At 38.2% G+C, this 20,750-nt stretch overlaps 1 protein-coding gene across 1 annotated transcript in view; it reads right to left on the reverse strand.

Moving 5' to 3' along the window:
- Positions 1-4,472: 4,472 nt before the first annotated feature.
- rngtt (RNA guanylyltransferase and 5'-phosphatase) overlaps positions 4,473-20,750 on the reverse strand; it is a 141,974-nt gene continuing 125,696 nt past the window's right edge. Inside the window, exons 15-16 of the mRNA XM_038267628.1 lie at positions 10,795-10,918; positions 4,473-5,052 (exon numbers count right to left, since the gene is read on the reverse strand). Coding sequence (XP_038123556.1) covers positions 4,886-5,052; positions 10,795-10,918 — 291 coding nt within the window. The 3' untranslated portion in view covers positions 4,473-4,885. The remainder of the gene's footprint in view (positions 5,053-10,794; positions 10,919-20,750) is intronic.

Raw genomic sequence — 20,750 nt, forward strand, 5'->3', positions numbered from 1 at the left:
CCGTATCAGACGCAGCAATATAAAAGTTACAGCTTTCTAGTGACTTGAACTTTATAATTGCAAAGCTGATTACATCATCTAAAAGAGCACATATAGCAGCTGGTAATGATGTACATCTGTGTTCATTTATTAACTTTTTATTTAACTACATTTTTGTCACATATGATGCTATACGCTCAGCCTATGTATTGGTATGAGATCGGGGGAAAAATGGATTGCTTCCCCTCTATTTCCAAGGTGATAAAAACTGCACTTAGTCAGCTGACAAAAATGATGCTCCTATGAAAAAGGATCAAACATGACCACAAAGTTTCTGAGGCTGGTTTTTCATGGATGAACTGAGCGTATGACAGTGTGCTTTACTCAGGGGGGGTGATCAAAGTTTCAGAATCCGTAATTTGAGGACAAAAGGGTTTTTGAGGGAAAACAGAGTCTAAAAACCCGGATAAATATTTAAACTGTCATTGAAACTGCAATGAAGCTGAATGTCATCAGCATAGAAGGGAAATGACAGATTTTTAAAACCATGGATCAGCTGACAGAGGCAAAAAAAAAAAAAAAAAAAAAAAAAAAAACAAGTCCCAGAGCAGAGCCCTGGGGAACTTCAAGAAACGGGATGAAAGAGTCTAATTTTCAGTTTTTTACAAGTCATGTAGGGGACAGACATCATCTCAGCAGTCAGCAGTGGAAAACCAACAATATCCCCCCTCTTAAACAATAATTTTCTATAAAAAATCATATTGGTTAGTTTCAACAGAGTGCCAAATGTTAAAATGTGCACATGTTTTAATGGTGCAGCCAACGTCCAGACCTAAATACAAATTAAGAAATCTGTGGCACAGCTTAAAAATGATTCTGATTCAGCTGGAGATATTTTCTAAGAAATTAAGAGCAAAAATGAGTGTTACTCTCTTGATAAGCAAAGCTGTTTAAGAGATTCACCAAAACTCTTTTAGCTGTAAATGTGGTACAAATTAATACAGACATGCTCAAGTGTTAGTCCTTCACACAAACTTCCTTAAACAATATTTAATTAAAAGCTTATTTTCTTAACGGGACAAACTATTAAACATTTCAAGGAGCATTAAAAACTTTGAATGACAATCCCTTTGTGTACCTTGCCTTTGCTCAAACTGTTTTTATAAAGTCACAAATAAATAAACACCACCGAGTCGTCTCAGTATTATTTTACCAACTGCCCTTTCAATCTCTATAAAAACTGCAGTGGACAGAAATGGTGCCAAAGGGTAACAACCCTAGCAACAACCAACAATGTGGATGGAAGGTGAAAATTAGACATCAAAAATGTTTCCTGGCAACAAGTTTTTTTCATTTGGATTGAAAGAAAAGCAGCGATGATCACGTTTAATGCTGGTGGGGGAATTGCTTTAATCCTCTTGTCCCTCATGGAGGGAGAAGAGGTCAAGCACAGCGCATTAGAGAAGCAGGTGGAATCCGCTGCAGAAGGACCCTTGAGAGCCTGCAGAGGACAATCAATGTATTTTTAATCAGCTCCAACTTTTAAACCTGCTCTGCTTAAAGTGCTGCAAAGGTAGGTTTTTTTTTTTTAAATAAAGCTTTGTGTTTATGAAGAGTAATACGCAAATATGGTAAAAAAATAAATGTCTCACAAGCGTTAAAAAAAATCTACGGACATGGCCGTCCGACTAGTCTGTTTAGTAAGGAGGACATTCATCAGAAAGAGCAAAGGGTAACTCAGCCATGGTGAACTGATCATCAACATTATTAGTGATGCACTTCACAAACTGAGTGTATATTTTTCTATCTATAGATAGACAAAAAGACGCAACTTCTCAAAGAAACCTATAAAAAGTACTGCTTCCCTTAATCTTTTTTGTGAAAAATCCAGTAAAGGAAAACTGTGGAAAAAGAGCATGTTTCATTTTTTTTCCTCCCAATAAAGTTCAGTGCTTAAAGAACTCTGAATATCCACCTTATTTGCAACAACTTTCTTAAATAGGGCTGTCACTTTTATCTTTTACAATAAATATAAAGAATGTACATGTAATAACTGTGACAGGTGTGAAATCTACATATTACATTTTTAAGTTAATAAGCAAAATTCCTCTTGCCATGGACAACTGAAATGAATACAGTGAAACTGTTTAGTATACGTAAAATTCAGAAAATCGTTCTCTTATATGAAGCAACATTGGATTTTACACCATAGAGACGCAGGACAGAAATAAAGCTAGATGGTAGAAAGACAGTTTATGTTCTTTGCTTTGACAAGAATATCGAAGGTTTGAACATTTCAATCATAATCCAACTTCACATATCTTGAAGTTGTTCTTTAATCAAATTTAATGTCGTCGTTGGATTTAAAAAAGCTTTTATTACTGAAGGAAAAAAAAACACCTTTTGCATTTGTGGAGATAGTATTGACCGCAAGAAAATTAAGTAATTAAACGGATCTACAATAGCTTCTTTGTATTTCTATTTACTTGCCAAGGTTTTTATTTTAATCTCTAAATTAACGACAATTAGCAACTCTTGCTGCTCAAACTTATTTTGCTTATTCATACCTCGGTTTCTACTCGTGCTATTTTGCTCACCCATATTTTTAATTTAATAACTTCCATAAGAAAAGTCATATAAAATGCCAGAATCTCTTGTATAACTAATTGCTCATCATTATCAAAGGACATGGTGGCCGGTAAACTAGTTTACTGCTTCACCCAGCTAAATCTTAATAAATCTAAACTTATGATTCCATATTGGATCACAGCTATATGCTACCCTCCTTCTTGTAGACTTCTGAAATAGTGACCCTAGTCATGTTTTCTCACAGAAATTTGGAGCTGCTTATATAAATGACAAATGTATAATTTAAATAACCAGTTGTTAAAATGGGTTAAAACCATTCCCTGGGATTTGTGAACTTATGATCAAAAGGAAATAAACCAAAAAATAAAAGAAATCCTTCAGAAAACTATTAGACACAAGACAACAAAACTGCAAAATATTTTTTTTTCAGACCTGTAGAGAATCTGTAGAGGAAGCTTAAGATTCCAGTGATGGAAAAATGCCACCCACACTTGAATTCACTGGGCTGCATTGTGGAACAGATGGCAATACTACTGCCTTACATTAACAGGTTTCTGGGCTTGAATTCTGTCCTTGGACCCTTTTCCATGAAAACTGTATGTTCTGTTCTGTTCTGTTCATTGCTGTTTGTCCATCATGACTCTGAAAGACTGGAACCTTTGCAGATAGTACCTGACCTCTTGGACAATTATGGCTGGAGATATCAAACAACCCCTAAAAGGATAATAGACAATAGATAATATTGAGAAAAGGCTCAGAAATACCAGAGGATATTAACAAAATAAATAAAACAGCATAACTTTAACTCCATTTCCAGAATTGTAGAATATAAATTAAAGCTTAACCAAATCCATTTCTCCTCTTTGCAAAGGGATTTGTGACTCTTATTTAGATAACTAATGAAATCTTCTTAATATGCTCAGTAATTTATGGGAAGAAAAACGAGGATGCTGTATTTTTCAAATGTTTGCTCAGCTTCATATTTACAGAAAGATTACTAAGGAGCAGAGGATCAGCTTTGGGATATATCTGTGAGTTCACTGTATTTCAGGTTGAAAGAAGCGCAGCCTTTTATACACCAGGGCTTAGTTATTTTTATCCTTTACAAGGAACCGTTTGGATAAAGTGTGGAGTGAAAAGTTTAGTTCCTATATCCAGCTATGAGTCACCCTCCTCCTTCCATAAGGTGATGAACTTTATCAGCCATAGTTTGAAACCAATACTTACAGAACTTTCATCTCATTCAAACTTTTGTAAAAAAAAAAAGGAAAACCCAAACAAAGCATCAATAGTGAAAGAAAAATGTACAGATCAAACTAGATATTATTACCAGCAGTGCGGGATGCTTTTCACTCTTTTTAAGCAAAAGAAACTAAAAAGTAACAGAAATCTGCTCTTATATTATTTGCTTGTTTAGTTAAAGCCTCTTTTGCAGAAGAAAGCAGCGACAAACAAAATGTAGGAGCCTTTGGATCTCACATATTGTGGGTTTTGGGGTCTCCATGGACCAGGCTAGCTCTCAGCAGGAAGGATTATCCACTTTAGATTTGGATCTATGCACTTTGAGAACTCTTTGAACACCTGAGGCTCTCATCTGTGTTGTTTGTGTTATTCTAAGAAAGCCTCTTCTAAGGCCTACTGCCTTCATGCTGAGCAGCAAGTTATTTCTTAAGTGAGGAGCTGAGAGGAAAATTGTTCATTAGAAATACTATTGAAGCCAAAATAAAAATCCCTTGTAGATAAAGGAAGGCGGATCACTGAGATACAGACCTCAGCTATAATTTAATTATACACCTAAAAGGTTTAAATATCCCCCAATGAACACTTATTCTGTTAATTTTAACTCTTTAAAATGATGAACGCTGATATCTTTGTAGGTAGGTAACTGAAAGCATCAAGACAGATTGAGATTTGATGGTATTTACTCTTCTTTCAAATTAAAACAAGGAAATTGTTGACACAAAGTAAACAAAGTTCATCTGGTGTTAATTGTAGTCATGATAAAGTCCTTTTTGATTGGTTTGCTCAGAATAAAAAATAAATAAATAGAAAGCCGTCCAAAAAAAATAATCTAAGCATTATGTTCAGTGTTTTAATTAGAACACAAGCAATTAAAGCTACAAATAGGTCTACATGGTAAATGTCAGAATGAATCACATTGAAGCATTCACATCTCTCAGGTCCTTAAATGTACAAGCCAGGGGAGCGAATGCAGTGCAACAAAAGGGCTTGAACAGTTTCTAGAAGGGGGTATTTTAGCTGCTGTTGCGAGAGTTCACAGTGACTGTGGTTGGGAGTCCTGATTGCTCCGCTGAGGCTACGGCGCAGACCAGTTGGCTCTTTTCGGAGGGGGAGGGGGCATTAGCGCAGAGTCCGGGTCAGACGGGTGTTTCCGGGTCTGCGCGCCGGCTCCCTGGGCGCAGCGGTCCAGATACTCAAAAAGAATTTCCTTAGTGACCGGTTCCTGGATGCTTTTGCAGACAGCTGGGGAGACAAAAAAACAGATTATTACAGCCGATATCACAAAGGTCTTTTCATCCAAGAAGCACAACTCAGCAAATCATGATGAAAGATACATTGTTCTCGATTTTACAAATAAAAAACGCAAAGTGAATTTGCAGTAAGCACAACTATTTTTGCTGAGTTTACTCCTAAAAATGGCGCCGCACAATGGCAGCCCACTGCTCCCAAGGGGATGGGTTAAATGTAGAGGTAAAAGTCTAAGATCAATAAAATTCAGTTATTATTATTAGACTTATAAATGTTACCATCTCAGACCAGCAATGCTATTCACTCTCAAATAAAAGACTTTTGTTCTTTTGTTATTGTGCTCACTTTTCTGCAAGAAAGTGTTAAATGTTGACACAAAAGGTTCAGTTCTGAAACAGTCATTCACAGGTTGGTCACGTCCCGTACTAGCCTCGTGAGACCATCCTGATCTCGCGAGCTTTCAAGATTTCACTCGCTAATCAGTCTGGAGACTCTCCGTTGAAGAAAATTTGGAGCCGTTCACCAAACGAACGTCCAATCAGCGTTGGCTTTGAGGCGGGTTGAGGTGTGACGCAACGAGAAGCGCTACAGTTCAGTCTAAGGAACATGGCGGCTTCAGCCGATGAAACTAGCGTTAGCGTGGCTATCGAGCAAGTTTTATCGGAATTACAGAGTATTTATTCACTGAAAGAAGAGCAAAAGACTGCTTTGGAGGCTTTTCTCAGAGGAAAAGATGTTTTTGCTCTTCTCCCGACTGGTTTCGGCAAGAGTTTGATCTATCAATTGGCTCCTCTTCGTTGTCGCTCTGTTACGTCATATGCTTCGTTGATCTGATTGGTTTATTTGGCCCATCTGTCACCAACATAGGCCAATCAGCTAACCAGTATTTTCGCTCCTTCCCAAAATTACTTCTACGGAAGGTTTCCACTAACTAACCTTATTCTGGCGGAGTAAGGTTAGTCCCGTACAGCTTCTTCCTGCCTCAATCTTTTGATTTGATGACTGCATCAATTGCTGTGGATCTCTGAGCTCCAACTATTCCAGTCATCAAGAGATTTCTTACCCTACCTGTCAGTTCTGCAAACTGTTTCTATTTTATATTAATAGATTAAGAAGTTCTCTGAGACGTATAAAATGTGAAAATAGTTTTATAATTCAACTCTGTTTTAAAAATTTGCCAACAATTATTCTTAATATTTCTGGTTTGATGTTAAAAATGCTGCTTCCTCTTTTACAAACCTCCAAGATTCACAAAACCGCTTTATTAATTCAAAAGGTATTATCACACAGGTGGACTTTACTCAACTTATATAGGATTTTAATTAGCTGAATTAGCATAGACTTTTATGAATAAGGCAATTTAAAACCTGTATAATTTTTTTTCTAAATGACAGTAAAGCACTAAAACACACTGAAGGTCATGGTAACATGATACAATTATAAAAACTTTAAAATAGAATAAGATGGAAAAAATTTTTCCTTACACATAAGGATAAAATGAATATAATACGAGGTGTTTGTACCAAACTTCACCCTGCATCAAATTAAACTTTGAGTCATCCTCACATTAAGTTTAGACAAAAGTGACTTGGCTCATTACCCCTGAGACTATGCACAGAAATAGCTCATCCCACTTCACAGCTCCCCCTGGTACGTTCATGACCGAGCCACCATAACAGAAACACGTTAATGATTATTTACAGTTGCTAAATGGAACAAAGGGTTATCAGTCTGCAGTGACATGCAAAGCTATCCGTCAGGAGTTTTTGATAAAACACCCTTTTGCCATCTGGACTGCGAGGCCGTCTCCCAGACTGCAGCAGGATCGAATGCCCAATAACTCATTTTGTTTCTCTCCATCTTCTACAATCAATTTAGTTGGTTCTTCAAATGCATTTTTCCTCACTTGCGCTTCGGGTTCATATTGCTTTAGTTTCTGTTTCTATGCTTTGCCTTGTACAGCACTCGGATGTCAACCATTTAGATGAAACGCTGTGCTAAAAAGGTTTATCAGAGCGGGAGACGGCGTGCAGGTTCCATCATCTGCTGATTTGTTTTTGTACATTTATTTCCTCTGAATGCTTTTACAAAAGCTTTTACGTGATCTAGGAGCATTCATGGGAAACATTTCTTCAAGTGAAACAGTTAATTCCTTTTTTGTCTCCTGATTTTCACAGTGAAATTACCCCCAATATGACTATTGAGACAAAGACAGCTTCACAGCTTCAACCCAGAACTTGTAATTATTAGTACTTTTTTAATTCTAGAGCATAATTTCCATAATTTAACTTAAGAATAAACCTTAAGAATTAAGCTGTAAAATGACTCAAGTGCTGTTCTAAACCTTATTTTCAAACCTAAATGGTCCAGAATCTAAAGCGTTAACATGGTTTGTTGGTCTTTAATCTTAAAGCAGGGAGAGTAAACCAGAATAATCAAAATACAACCTATAAAAAATAGATTATTTACTTAAAGCTTCATAAAGGTGCAGAACTGCCTTTCTGAGTTAGCCATAAACAGACTTTTAAAATATATGTATAAATAAATATGCAGACATGAAAAGCATAACTCCTAAAACAGGCATTGATTAAATATTTTGAATATATCTGTAATTTGCAAAAACAATTATCACTGTGGCTTTAGACATTTGTTGACTTTAACTTCATGGTCTGCCAAAAATAATTTTCTTCTTATAAATTTCCTGAAAAAAATGTTTTATAAGCCAAACATTCTCCAGGAAAACCTGTTTGGTTTTTTATCCTGTTTCTCATGGTTTATAATGCCTACATTTCACCCAGCTGTCTCTCTGCAGGAATAAGAGTAGCTGCCTGAAAATGCTTAGTGAAATTTTGGCTCGTACTCCTAAGTTTCTGAAACATTGTCTTTCATTGATTATTTTATTCCACAAACTTTAGATTGCAAAACAAGAATCTAAAAACTGCAATATCTTTTGATCAACAGAATTCAGCAGAACACAGAAGTCTTGTTCAGTTAAACTGAGGAAACACATGATCATGATGGTATTGTTGAATATAACATCTAGTTTTTCGATGTCGGAATGATTCCGCCACTCTTGGGGAGATTTGGCATTTGGTTCACTACAATCAGATATAGGTAAGCCTGTCACAATAAACAGTAAATCAGTTAATGAATGACATTTTTGTTTGCATGCTTGTTTGTTTGTCTTGTGTTTCTACGAAAGAGTCTGGATGACAAAAAGTTTCACTCCTCCCCTTATCGTTCCCTTAGCATAGTGAGTAAAGCATGAGACCCTTTTGAATGAGGAATAGCAAACTTCCCTTCATCCATCCATCCATCCATCCATCCATCCATCCATCCATCCATCCATCCATCCATCCATCCATCCATCCATCCATCCATCCATCCATCCATCCATCCATCCATCCATCCATCCATCCATCCCACTTAATGTGTTAGGGTCGAGGTGGGGCCGGTGCCTAACTCTGGCTTTCTACAGATGAGAGGGGTTAAACCCTGGACAGGTGGTTGGGTAACACAGGGCAATTCTAGTCGGATGACAATGTTCTAGTTTATTGCAATAACACAGGAATTTGGAATTATATAACTGAAATGTTTAACCGTTTGACCAGATTTATTTTAATGTCTGCCACTTAGAAAAGTTAAAAAAACAACCCACTGGACTTCGTTTTCCAAGTTTGAATACCTTTCGCTTGCCATCTAGGAAGCTTTTTTAATTCAAAATGTCTAAATTATCAATGAATTCCAAGCTTTATAGATTAGACCAAACAAAGCCTTGTTTGGGCTTAGAAAACATGCAAACTGAACCAGAAGAACAGGTCTAGCCCTTAGGAACGGGGAGTCGTTGAGGTCTTTGTTAGCCCACAGTACCCGATACAGGTTTATACCTCTTTGTTTGGGCTACCTTTCCAACCTTTCCAAAAGCCCCATTTACACTACCCTTTTGAAACTGTGCCAAGAACAGTCTGAGCATGGTAACCGAGATAACTGTGAGTGCAAATAGAACCGGACAGTGCTAAATCTAGTACTAGTTCAGCAGTAGAGCTCGGCACAGTTCAGTAGTGGCTCAGTTCTTTGATAACAAAGAGCGCATGAGCAGACCACGTCATCTCCTTACAGTCAGCTTCCAGTAGTTGGAAGTAATGCACATCAGCATCATCAGCTTCCCAACCGCCATAAAACAGAAGAAGAACTGTAAACAACAATCAAAATTTTGAAGCCATTTTATAAAATAGCTTCAAAAGAGCATGGTGCAACCAAAGGCTGCCTTCTTCGTCTGACTCTCAACAAACAACGAAATATCACAATTATAACCAAACAGAACTTCCTGAATGTTATGGGCGCCGCCATTTTGATTTGCTTGATTCTCTCTATTAATCCTAGCAGTAGTACCGTAGATCGTCCCTAGAAGTTAAGGAACCATGCTGGCATGATGTGTAAATGGTCGTAAGGAACAGAGCTCGAAAACTTATCCAAGTTCAGCCCAAACTTGGCACAGATCGGTTTCAGAGCGGTAGTGTAAATGGGGCAAAAGGTGTTCACAACAAAGAGACTGTATTTGTCTCTGCAGCTTTCTGTCTGTCTGTGAGGAAGTTATTTTTGATTCAGAAAGCTGTGTGAGAGAGACATGAGTATAGTGAAGAGACACTTAACTCACATCTAAAGTATAGGATATATGAGGCATGGTCCTGTACATGTGGTCCATATTTTCCCCAAAGATCATCTTTTAAATCAGCTAAGTCACAAAACAAAGGATGTTTTTTAAGCTTTCATGAAACAGAAATAGGATTTTTAAACCAGTTTTCAATAACTGTAGATAACAGTAGAAGGCTCCACCCCTCAGAAGCCAAATTAGAGGATCTGATAAAAAGTTGAGCTGCATGTCTGAAGAAAAAAATCAGACCGACTGAACCTCAAGATTGATGAACAATTATCTCAAACTCTGAACTTGGTTTGTGCTGCCATCATGTTTGTATCTTGTTTCTTAAGCCGCCACAGGTCTGTGCTGGCTCGAACTCTAAGTTCGCCACTTCTGAACTGAGTTTAACATACTTAACATCAAATGGAATGTCTAAAGACTAGCAGCGTTCAGAGAGTAGCTGTCTCTACTATTTGTGGAGAATGTGGGACCTAGAATTAAAAGTCGATATCTATAACTTTTGAAACTTACCTTTTAAGATTATTTTATGTTCTTTGTGCAAGAACTAAAGCCCCCATCCATTACAAATAGCAGAAAATCATGGAGGCAGACATTATTAACAATAAAGAATTGAGTGCATCCATATTCTGCAGATGGAACTGTCACCTGAACATGCTTTATGGAAACACTTTGATTTGATTTTGTTGTTTTTGAGCCACTAATATATCTTGGAAAACCTATTACAGGAGCGGTATTTACTTAAAAAGGTTAAAATACTTCTAATGCCAAATGTCAGCTTTTTCTCAGCTCAAAGAAAGGACAAGGATGAAAACAATTTGTCCTGAGCAGAGTGTCTGAGGCCAGACTGTCACTGCGTGCTCTTACACAACAGAACATCTGCCACCTCCACACATATTCACACACTCACAATCTCATAACACTGAAATCTAACAGAGCAAAGCCTGATGTAAAACAGAGATAAAATAAGCCATTAATCACAAGGCAACCGCTCATTTTTCACTTTAATACAGGCACAGATAACGGAGAGGCTGAGATTTTAATAAATAACTGCAGATGAGTGATGAATGGAGGCTCACCCATGGCTGTGTCGTAGGAGTTGGGGAAGCTTTTGTCCACCCTCTGCCTCATGAACACCCAGCTGTTGTTAGCAAAGGTGCACTCGATGATCTTGTTGTCGTACTGTTTCAGCTCTTTGGTAGCCTGCGCATAAAGAAAGCAGAGACTAAAGACACTGGAAATGAAGGAAAGTATCCTTTTTATTTAAAGTATTATATCAGATAATCAGCTTAACCAACATCATTCCACAGCGACCGCACAGAAACCTGACTGATCTAGAGAAGATCAGTGTGGAGGAGTGGGCCAAAATCCCTCCTACAGTGTGTGAAAACCTGGTGGAAAAACTACAGGAAACATTTGACCTCTGTAATTGCAAACAAAGGCTACTGCACCAAAAATCAACAGATTTTCTCATGTTCAGATACTTATTTGCAGCTTTAGCACACAAATAAATGGTTAAAAAAATCATACATTGTGATTTCTGGATTTTTTTTTGTCTACATCAACCCTTTTACATGTTTATTTTGAAGATATAAGGTTACCAAGTTCAGCTTTGTCTCTTTTATGGATAAAAAAGCACCTCTGGATGAATGTCTCTCTTTCTTATTTCCCCCCAATCTCCTCATCCTTTTAACCAACAGATGGTCACAGCAGACGGTTTCTAAAAATGAAGGTGCTTGGGGTGTTTTCCTCTTTAAATAGAGGAGTTATTCTCCGTCTTCCCCACATGCTTTATCAAGAGGAGGAACTCTTAAATAAAATGAAAAAAACTGGCATTAAAAGGATCAACTGAATGTCGCTGCATGTATTAGATCTGAGGCTAGCCATATGACTGGTTTGTATTAAAATGGTTAAATGAATTTGAGCTGAATATGATTGTTTAACTGGAAATTAATAAGCGCTCTATGTCTCATAAAATGCCTTGAGGTCCCATTGGTTGTGATTATTGTTGTATGAATGAGCTGAATAAAAAAAACAATACAGTTTAATCACAGTGTGATGGTCTTTATAACACCGCAGTGTGACAGAAAATCTACGTAACCTGTCTGTAATAATGAAAATACCTTCAGTGAGACATCAGCGCATCCAAATACTGACACGTTTCGAATTGCTTTGATGCAGCTCTCAACAAAGCAACAGTTCCTAGTCCACCTACTGCGCTGCAAAGGATCACTGACTTATTACATCACACTCAGCTTTGAAAACCCCACAAAAAATACAGGAATCTGTGCTGCATACTGTAACACAGCTCAAGTTTATGAAAGTGGCACATGATACTGAAGATCAAGCATGAGTCAAAGAAGACATTTGAGCATCTGCTGTTTATTTGTCAAGAGACTGTGTCTCACTGTGAGGATTCTTCAAAGTTGGAAAATGTAAATCCCTGTGCTGCTGGGAACGAGGAAGATGCACACACAAAAAAAAAATTGTGGCAACCACCAATATTTTGAAATAAACAATAATAGACATCAGGATTTATTAAACTGCTCCTTGTTGAAGCCAGAATTGCCAAGCATCAGATAAAATGTGAAAGACATTGACCTTTAGGGTTCAAAATGAACCTCTGACTCACAGTCAGAGGCTGTCTCCAGGAAAGCCCCGACATTTGGCAAAACACTACAAAGTAAGAGCTTATGTGATCCTAGAGTGCCGGGCATCTGGGCTCTCAGTGGGTGTCGAATTCACACAGGAAGCAAGAAAGGGTGTGAGGAAGAAAGGGAGGAACAGAGAAAGAATGCAGACAAGAGACAGAGAGAGAGAAAGAGTGTAGATATGTTTAGACCTTCACAAATCACATCTCACTGAGCAATTATTGTTCTATTGAATTTCTTTTATGTCAATACAAGACAAGGCTGTTGGGCCCAAACATATCTTTGAGCCGCAGATGATCTAAAGCACCGACAGTCTCTGAGCTTTCCAAAAGCTCCCCGCAGCAAACTGCCAGGAAACTGTGAAGGGCATGCGGGCAGGACTAGCAGCTACAGGCTGGATCTCTCCCTGCTGCCGAGGAGTTACACGTTGGCTGCCATTTTTCATCACCACTTGGTGCATAATCCATCCAAATCTGTCTCATTATGGCGGCACACGTGTGCCACCAGTTATCAGGGACATTCAGACTTTTTACACGTCTGTGCTATGTGCAGTGTATAGAGGGTTTAAAACAGAATTATTACACCAACAAAGCAAATCTAATTCTGTAATCAGGACTGCAACATGTTTAAAAAAACAACTGTCTAAATTTATACCGAGAGTTTACAATTAAAAGCATAAAAATGAAATATAATGAATTTATCTGTGATATTTCTACAGGGTTTTTTTTTTAAATAATGGGACCTTACTGATGGTCAGATATATTTGGAAAGGGAGGATAGATGACAAATGGAGCAATGGACGGCAAATGTTTCAGTTGATGGACATTTGGATTGACATGTCTTTTTGAAAACCTCCCTCTGTTTTACCTTTGAACTTTATTTTGACATGATTTTATTCAGGCAGGAGCAAACTTACATGATCCTGTGAAGTAAACTAAATCAACAGCCAGACTAAAATAAATTATGTTTGAGATTTACAGATGAACCTCGGGCTCATTGCCATTAAAGCATTAATCATTCCTGACATGCAATGCCTTAATAGTCTCAGCTCCGCCACATTAGCACCGCCTCAGTGGCAGTGTGCCTTCAGATCATTTAAATAAAGATTTCATTTCAATGCAAGATATTAAACTCGACGGAAAACCGTCTTACCCAGAGACTCAAACGATTTCATCACCATAATCCGATCAGTTCTCTAAATATAACATCTGTAAAAGAGCAGCACCTGTTGATGGTAAAAGCTAATTCATTCTCTCATTTAGAGCTGTTTAGTAGCAGCATTGTTTTTTTTTCTTTAGTTGATGGGTGCAGCAGAGCAGGAAAGGTTTATTCCCATCATGTCTTGAATTATCAAAATGTCTCTCATGAGGCCCATTAGCTTTTTCTAGTTGCAGAAAAATGATATATATACACAATTTCAATGTGATAATGAAGGCATAACCATCATTTTTGGCTAGTGGTGTTCATAATTGAAAAGTTTTGTGATCATTTCATGTCTAAATACGCATCTATGCGTCTGAATAGATAATTACATGTTTAGTTGAGACTTCACTAACTTTTTGAAGATTTCCCCCAACAACTGTGTAATTTTTTATTTGGCATCCGACAATAATTTAATAAACCTGCTCCTTTATCAGCTCATGGCGATAGCTGCAACTCTTGGGCATTTGGTATATTAAGCCTAAGTTAGAAGTTTTCCTGGAAACCTTTTTTGCTTCGCTTTAACTGTTTTGTTCAGAAGTCAAATCAGAAAAGACGCGCAGGTCTGCGGCACTCGGGTCCCTTTTAATAAAAGAACATGAGATGAGATGATGTATAAGTGGGGAGAGGATACAAGATGCAGAAGCATGAATATAAACAGGCTGTTAGGGAATAACTTTACTGATGAACAGCATGGAAATCAATCTTCAAACTTTAATATCTGTTATCAGACAGAATATAGGACTTGTCCTCCATATTATTAACATATCCAGTGGCAATGCGGAAAATTGGAACAGGAAGTTCAGCAGACAGAGAATTGGTCTTCAGTGTAATGAAGATCTAGACATGGCCATGATCAGCAGTGTCAGAAAACAGATATGCTCATTCTATTAACTAATTACATGATGTCAGACTCAGGCCTCTAGTGAGTGCGTGTAATGCTCAAGTTCCACATTAAGGTTGACTACTGAATCAAGAGACAAACTGGAGAAAACCCAGGTAATTGTGTGTAAGCAAGCAGGAGTTCTGCTTGTCAGGTCTGTCAGGTAAACAACGACTCTCTACAGGACCACATCTAAAACACCCTGACAATGTGCTCTAAACTTTAAAAATAAAAAGCAGGGTTAGCTTTTCAATAATTCAGAAACTTTTCATGGTTTTTAATCCTACATCTAAAATATTAGGCAAAACCAGCGGGCATGAAAAGCTCTAAAAAAGCACTGTAATGATATTTGAATGATGCTGAAGCAGAGAGAATCACACAGCGATGCCTTCAGGAGTCACATAAATTGGAGATTTCAGTGATGGAAACAACAGTCAAAGTATTTCAGCACCTGGTGTCGGAGGTGCATGCTGTGAAGCCATCACAGTTTCATCAAAGCTGCAAGCTTTTTTTCTTTTCTTTTTTCTGGAGGAGCTGCTCTTACACCTCATCACTGGTGGTTACACCTGCTAGGCAGCACTCAGATTATTTATGATTAATAATCTGTATGCAGAAGCCACACATAGCTGCTACAGAGCATGTCGACACTACAAAAAGCTGTAAGACTTTACTAAAAAGAGGCACTGATACACTACACTAGAAGAGCCGAAATAAAGGTTCTAGAATGAAAAATGTGCAACATAAAAACAGGAATGATGTATTTAAATCTGACTAAACAGAATTTCTGACTATTTCTGTATATATTTTACCTTTTCAAGCATTATAGACAGTTGCTCCTGCAGATCTACATGCTATCAAAGTGGTAAAAAACAGTAAATGAACAACAAGGTTCCAGTCGTTTTAGCTTCTGATCCTTTTAGCAATGATATCAAAGACTTAGACACAACTATTACTAGAATTGTGCTATTTTACTCCCATTTCGATGTTTTCTTTCCTCCTTTAAGGAGCTGAGCTGTTTATCAAAGGTACTTTCTTACAAAGAGACCAATATACAAAACTTAACTAAAACTAATGTCAATTATAATCAAAAGTAAAGTAAAATTAAACTTGGTTTAGTTCAGGACTGTGATTGTTTCCTATTTAGCCTACATTCACACTGCAGGCCTTGATGCTCAATTTTGCGTGGCTGTTCGCATTTCCAATTATATGAGAGATGTATGTGGTCTCCTGTGTGAACTGAATTCATACAGCTTAAGTGTCCCGCATACGCAGGAAAGGACGTCACAAGCAAGCATGCTCTGTGTTTACGGAAGTAAACATGGATGGAGTGCTTTCCCAATCTTAAAAACTCAATCTTTCAAGATGGTTAAAAAATAAAGAGTGCTGTCTGCATTATCCTCATTCATGGTTGTTGTTTTTATTGCCGCTTCTGAGTAGCAAGACTCAGAATAGTGACCTTTGTTGAGTATTAATGATGTTCAGGTTGGATGAATGCGACACGGGTCGCATTTAAAAAGCTCAGATATGTATTGGATTCAGGACCACATAGCAATGTTGCCTGGGTCATATTGGATAAAGTCAGATCTTAGTTGTTCAGACTGTCATGAACATATCAGATACAGGTCGCATTGGGTCACAGGCTGCTGTGTGAACGTAGCCTTAGTCTTTTTAATGTCCAAACTACAGTTTCTTTTGCTTGTTTCTTAACATCTCAACATTATTAATTAACTCATATCTTCTTCCTGCTGATGTTTTAATCTATTCACCTATTATAAAAATGATTTTTCTCTTATATGATGTGACTGGTTGATAATTTGTTTTGGAAACATATTTTAAAGCAAACCCAGCATATCGTGCGCGAACACCTTGTAAAAAAGAAGTTCTTCTCCAGTTAAATAAATGTACTGCTTTTCCTTAAATGTTACAATCAGCACTCTTGGACAGCTAAAGTATTCTAAAAATGGGTCATGTGGCAGAAAAAGACAGGAAGGTACAGCACATTTTCGCTCAATACTAAAAACTATTTTCAGATTGCAGACTGCAAAGAAATGTAAACAGGAGACAGGAAAAAACAAGAGAAAACAGGAGCAGCGTTTGTGTTTTATGTAGCATGGCTGTATTTCAAACCAGTTGCAGATACTAAAACATATCGAATATTTAATGCTAAAAGCCTAAAAAGTCTAAAAAGTTACACTTATGCTCAAACTGTGTAGTTATATAATGCATGAGAAATACACCACCTTTTCGATTCTTATTACTGCTTTTTCTGCAGCCAAATCAAATATCCCTTTTCAAGTTAATATCACTGAATACATTTTTTTTTTAAATGAAAAGAGGTAGATAAAAAGAACAATTTGAATCCAATTGCTCAATCATAGAACTACTTTCAGAAGTAGAACTCCAAAGCAAGTTTGTTCAGTAGACTAAATGTCAACAGAAAATAGGCAGGACTGTCCCGCATCATCCTTTCTTTTCTACCAGCAAAATGTAGCCAACAACGTTTTTGAAGTTTAAATCTTGATCACAAAGATTTTGGTCAGAAGTGACAACAAGAAAGAAAAGAAATAATATCCAGATGTCCATCAAAAATTCCATTTCATCCATTTTCCATCAAGCTTTATCACGCTGGGGTCACGAGACGCTGCTGGTGCCCATCTCCAGCTGTCAGAGATTAATCTCTGGAAATGATCTAAAAAGCCAGTCACTTCCTGTGGATCTTACCTCAATTTTGGGAACTTATTTGGTAACAGAATGACAAGTCAATCAAAAGCTTTTAAATAATCATATATTACAAATAAACAGACTCATTTATCTTAAGAGTATGCACAAACAGTATAAAGTAGAACGTTTTTTTTTTTAAATCAAACTGTAGATAAAAAGTTCTTCTATTCATAAGAAAACAAAACATTTCTATCCAGGCTTCACAAAGCTGCAAATGGGTTTTCAAATGCTCCACCAATAAATCCATCTAAAAACTGCCTTGGAAAATTCATTTCTTCAGGAACCAACAGAAATTACCACAATAAAAGGAGCCAAATTTGAAAAATGACCTCAATAAAACAAGTTTTTGTGAAAATTACACAAGTTTTTCAAATGACAGAAAAGCTGTTTTGATTTTTCTTTACCGGCAGCCAAATGCATTTCGATGAGATGTCAGCTGAATGTTCTCCAAATCGCATCTAATCGGAGCACAGAAATTACCACGATGCCCAAGGGCAAGGCAATCAATGTCAAAGATGCAATGTGAGAGCTCACAGAGGACTATACACTCAAACGCTTGCTGTGCAGAGGTGTTGGATTTAGCGGGAACAGTGTACTGACGGAAAGCACATGTCATCTTTTCCTTTGCTCACATCTAATTAATTTTTTTTTAAGCAGATTGCTTTAGCTGTTAAAGATGTTTCACTAGCAAATAGTAACATAAAAGGTGATTTACAGATAGTCAAGAGCTGCTGAACTTATTCTATTTCAGATTACAGCCCAAGCAAACAGAAAACATACCATGACGCACTACAACGCTGAGCGTTGACAAAGGAAGGTGTTCAGGCTTTATGGATCGTTCTCCAACACAGTGACACAGACAATCTACGCTCAGCTAAAGTGATACATTTTTTAGAGTGGACTTTTTTAAATGAAAATGTGTATCATTGTCATGAGCTAAATGTAAAAAAGACTTAAGGCCAGAACACAATGTGTTCGACTTTTAATCTTATTTTTTTCCATGTCACACTGACTGCGTACAGAGAGGCTCAGACTAGGCAGGGTTGGCAGATTTTTCAAATTTGTCTCAGTGCTATACACAAATTAAAACAATTTTCCACATTTAACTTGGACAGATTATGAAAAGTTATTAAATAAAACAAATAAACAACCACCTGCATGTTCTATAACGCCCTACTTAAAGGTATACTATGCAACCGGTGTTGATTTTCCAGCGAGGCTCCCCCCAGAGGGCGAAAGTAAAAGTACAGCTCAGCTGTTCTCCTGGTTTCTCCGTCAAGCCAGGCGCGGTTGTTTTGAGCTTAGCAGACAGGCGAACGCAACAAATCACCATGTCTACTGCGGTAAGTGACTATTTTGTTCCAACTTTCGAGTTTGAAAATTTAGCATGTTTTCATACATAATTTGTTATGCATGTGTCTAAATAACAAACATGGGCTTTAGCTGTTTTCCCGCTGGTTCCCCCATGATAACTGCACAAATATCGCGACTGCGCTAGCAACGAGCATGCCTTTTACTGGGGGCATGTAGCAGTTCTTGCCGTAAAGCAAGACCGACTCTTGCGATGCACGAGACTTCTGAGCCTGTGGGTGCAGGCCGAGGGCTCCTGCAATTGCAAATACCGTATTTCCCCCACAGACCACCAGGGCTGCCGAGAAAACCTTTGTTCGAAATGAAATGACTCATTTAATCATCCAAAACGTTATGGAACACATTAATTAACTGAAAAATGTTGCATAGTATGCCTTTAAGGTGCAGCATCTCAAACCGGATCAGATAGAGAACGTTCATAAGTCTATATCAAAAACAATGTGATCTACATCTAAAGAAAAACACAGCAATAAATGCTGTTGGGTGGTTTATATAATGACCAAGTCATTGAGAGGCGATTCTCAGAGAGAGATCTGAAAGGTTCTTCAAAAGTTTTTCTTTTTTTCACAGAGGTGAGAGATACGCCCTTATATTTTTCTGAGATATGTGCTTACCTTTTTCTGCCCCTCGTTATTTTGTTTTTTGTAAGGCTCAGAGAGGATCACTATGGCCATGATCATTTTGTATTTTCCCTCACAGTGGATGTGTTTTACTTTGCAACTGCATCTTTCTTTCCGTCAGACCCATGAAATTGCTGCTGAATTGCTGCGTAGGTCCGACTAAAGTAGACCTGGGGTCTTATCTCAGTCGGAGCTACGTAAGCCCCCTTGTGTAAAATCGTGTCGGGTGTGTTCATGTTGACTTTCAATAAATGCTAAACACCACAACCTCGTCTAACACGATTTCCCATCGGATCGGACGCAAAATCGGATTCGGTGTGTTCTGGCCTTTAAGGGCTGGTTATACTCCATTTTTGATTTATGCTAAATATTGAAGTGTGGTCTGTGCTATGTTTATTCCACTCCACAACGCAAAGAGGGAAAATCACGAGTTAGCTGTGGGTCTAGATATGGCCGAGGCGGTGAGGAGGTGGGGGCAAGTTTGTGTGACAACGGCGGGACATGAAGGCAAAAAAGAGCGGGGATCCAGGTGGGAAAAGGGTCCCAGCGTTCTCCCGTACCTCGCTCTTCTAGCTGGTCCAACTTCACGAGTCTTGAATTAGTTTTGTTTGTATGGCGATCAGACAAACAAAACAAGCCGGAAGAGTACCAAACATGAAATATGCATAGTGTAGAGCGGATGTATATTTGACCAATCAGAGGCCTCCTGTCTGCGGCACTGACTGCGTTCACCTACGATTTGGGAGAGGTGCAGCAGAGTGTCTCAGGAAGGGGGCAGGGACGTCTCTGTGTTCACCACGACACCTACACAGATGACCTAGTTTCAAAATATAAATAAATTTTTATGTTACATTCACACCAAAAGCAGCAAGAGCATCAAAAACGCTCATGCTGCTTCATTTTTTATGCTTGTACCAGTTTAGTTCTGACCCGCGGCTGAAGCAGCTTTGCCTCTGGCCCGGTCGTCTCTTCGCGGTTTGCCGCGGCGGCTGGAAGGCGTTTTTCATGTAAGTAATCCAAACTGCAGGCACCAGGATAATAAAAGTAAAACATTTTTGCTGGCAGATTTTAGCATTTTTAGGTAATTTAGACATCAATAAACTGTTTCAGGGGAGTGATCATAGGTGTCTGTATCATCTGTCTGTTTGCCTGCCAGCTCCCAGATCAGCTTCTCTGATTGGTTGATGTGGCGCATCGAGCAGCAAAAGTAAAATTTTTCCAACGCGAGCAGCAGCTTCATTTGCAGCACCTCGCATGCGTCAGAGGCTCAAACGCTCTCGACGCACTCCTTCAGCAGCTCAGATGTGCTGCTCCTGCTGCTCAAAAGGCGCTGCGGGACCTTTTGCTGCGCCTTAATGTGCGTCAACCATTGACTTTGCATGTAAACCAGCTGCTCCTGCTGCCTTTGCTGCTTTTAGTGTGAACGTAGCATTACTTTTCTCATGAATCCAATTATGCTACACTCCCATCCTCCAAATATTTCCGGCCTTCTTCTTCATCTTTTTGTTCATCAAGTCTGAAAGGTCCAGTTGCAGATCACATGACTCATGCGACGTGAAAAAAATCCATTCAACATCCAAACATTAAAA

The sequence above is a fragment of the Cyprinodon tularosa genome, unplaced genomic scaffold, assembly GCF_016077235.1.
Source record: "Cyprinodon tularosa strain WSP-4 unplaced genomic scaffold, ASM1607723v1 ctg68, whole genome shotgun sequence".
Classification (NCBI taxonomy): Eukaryota; Metazoa; Chordata; class Actinopteri; order Cyprinodontiformes; family Cyprinodontidae; genus Cyprinodon; species Cyprinodon tularosa.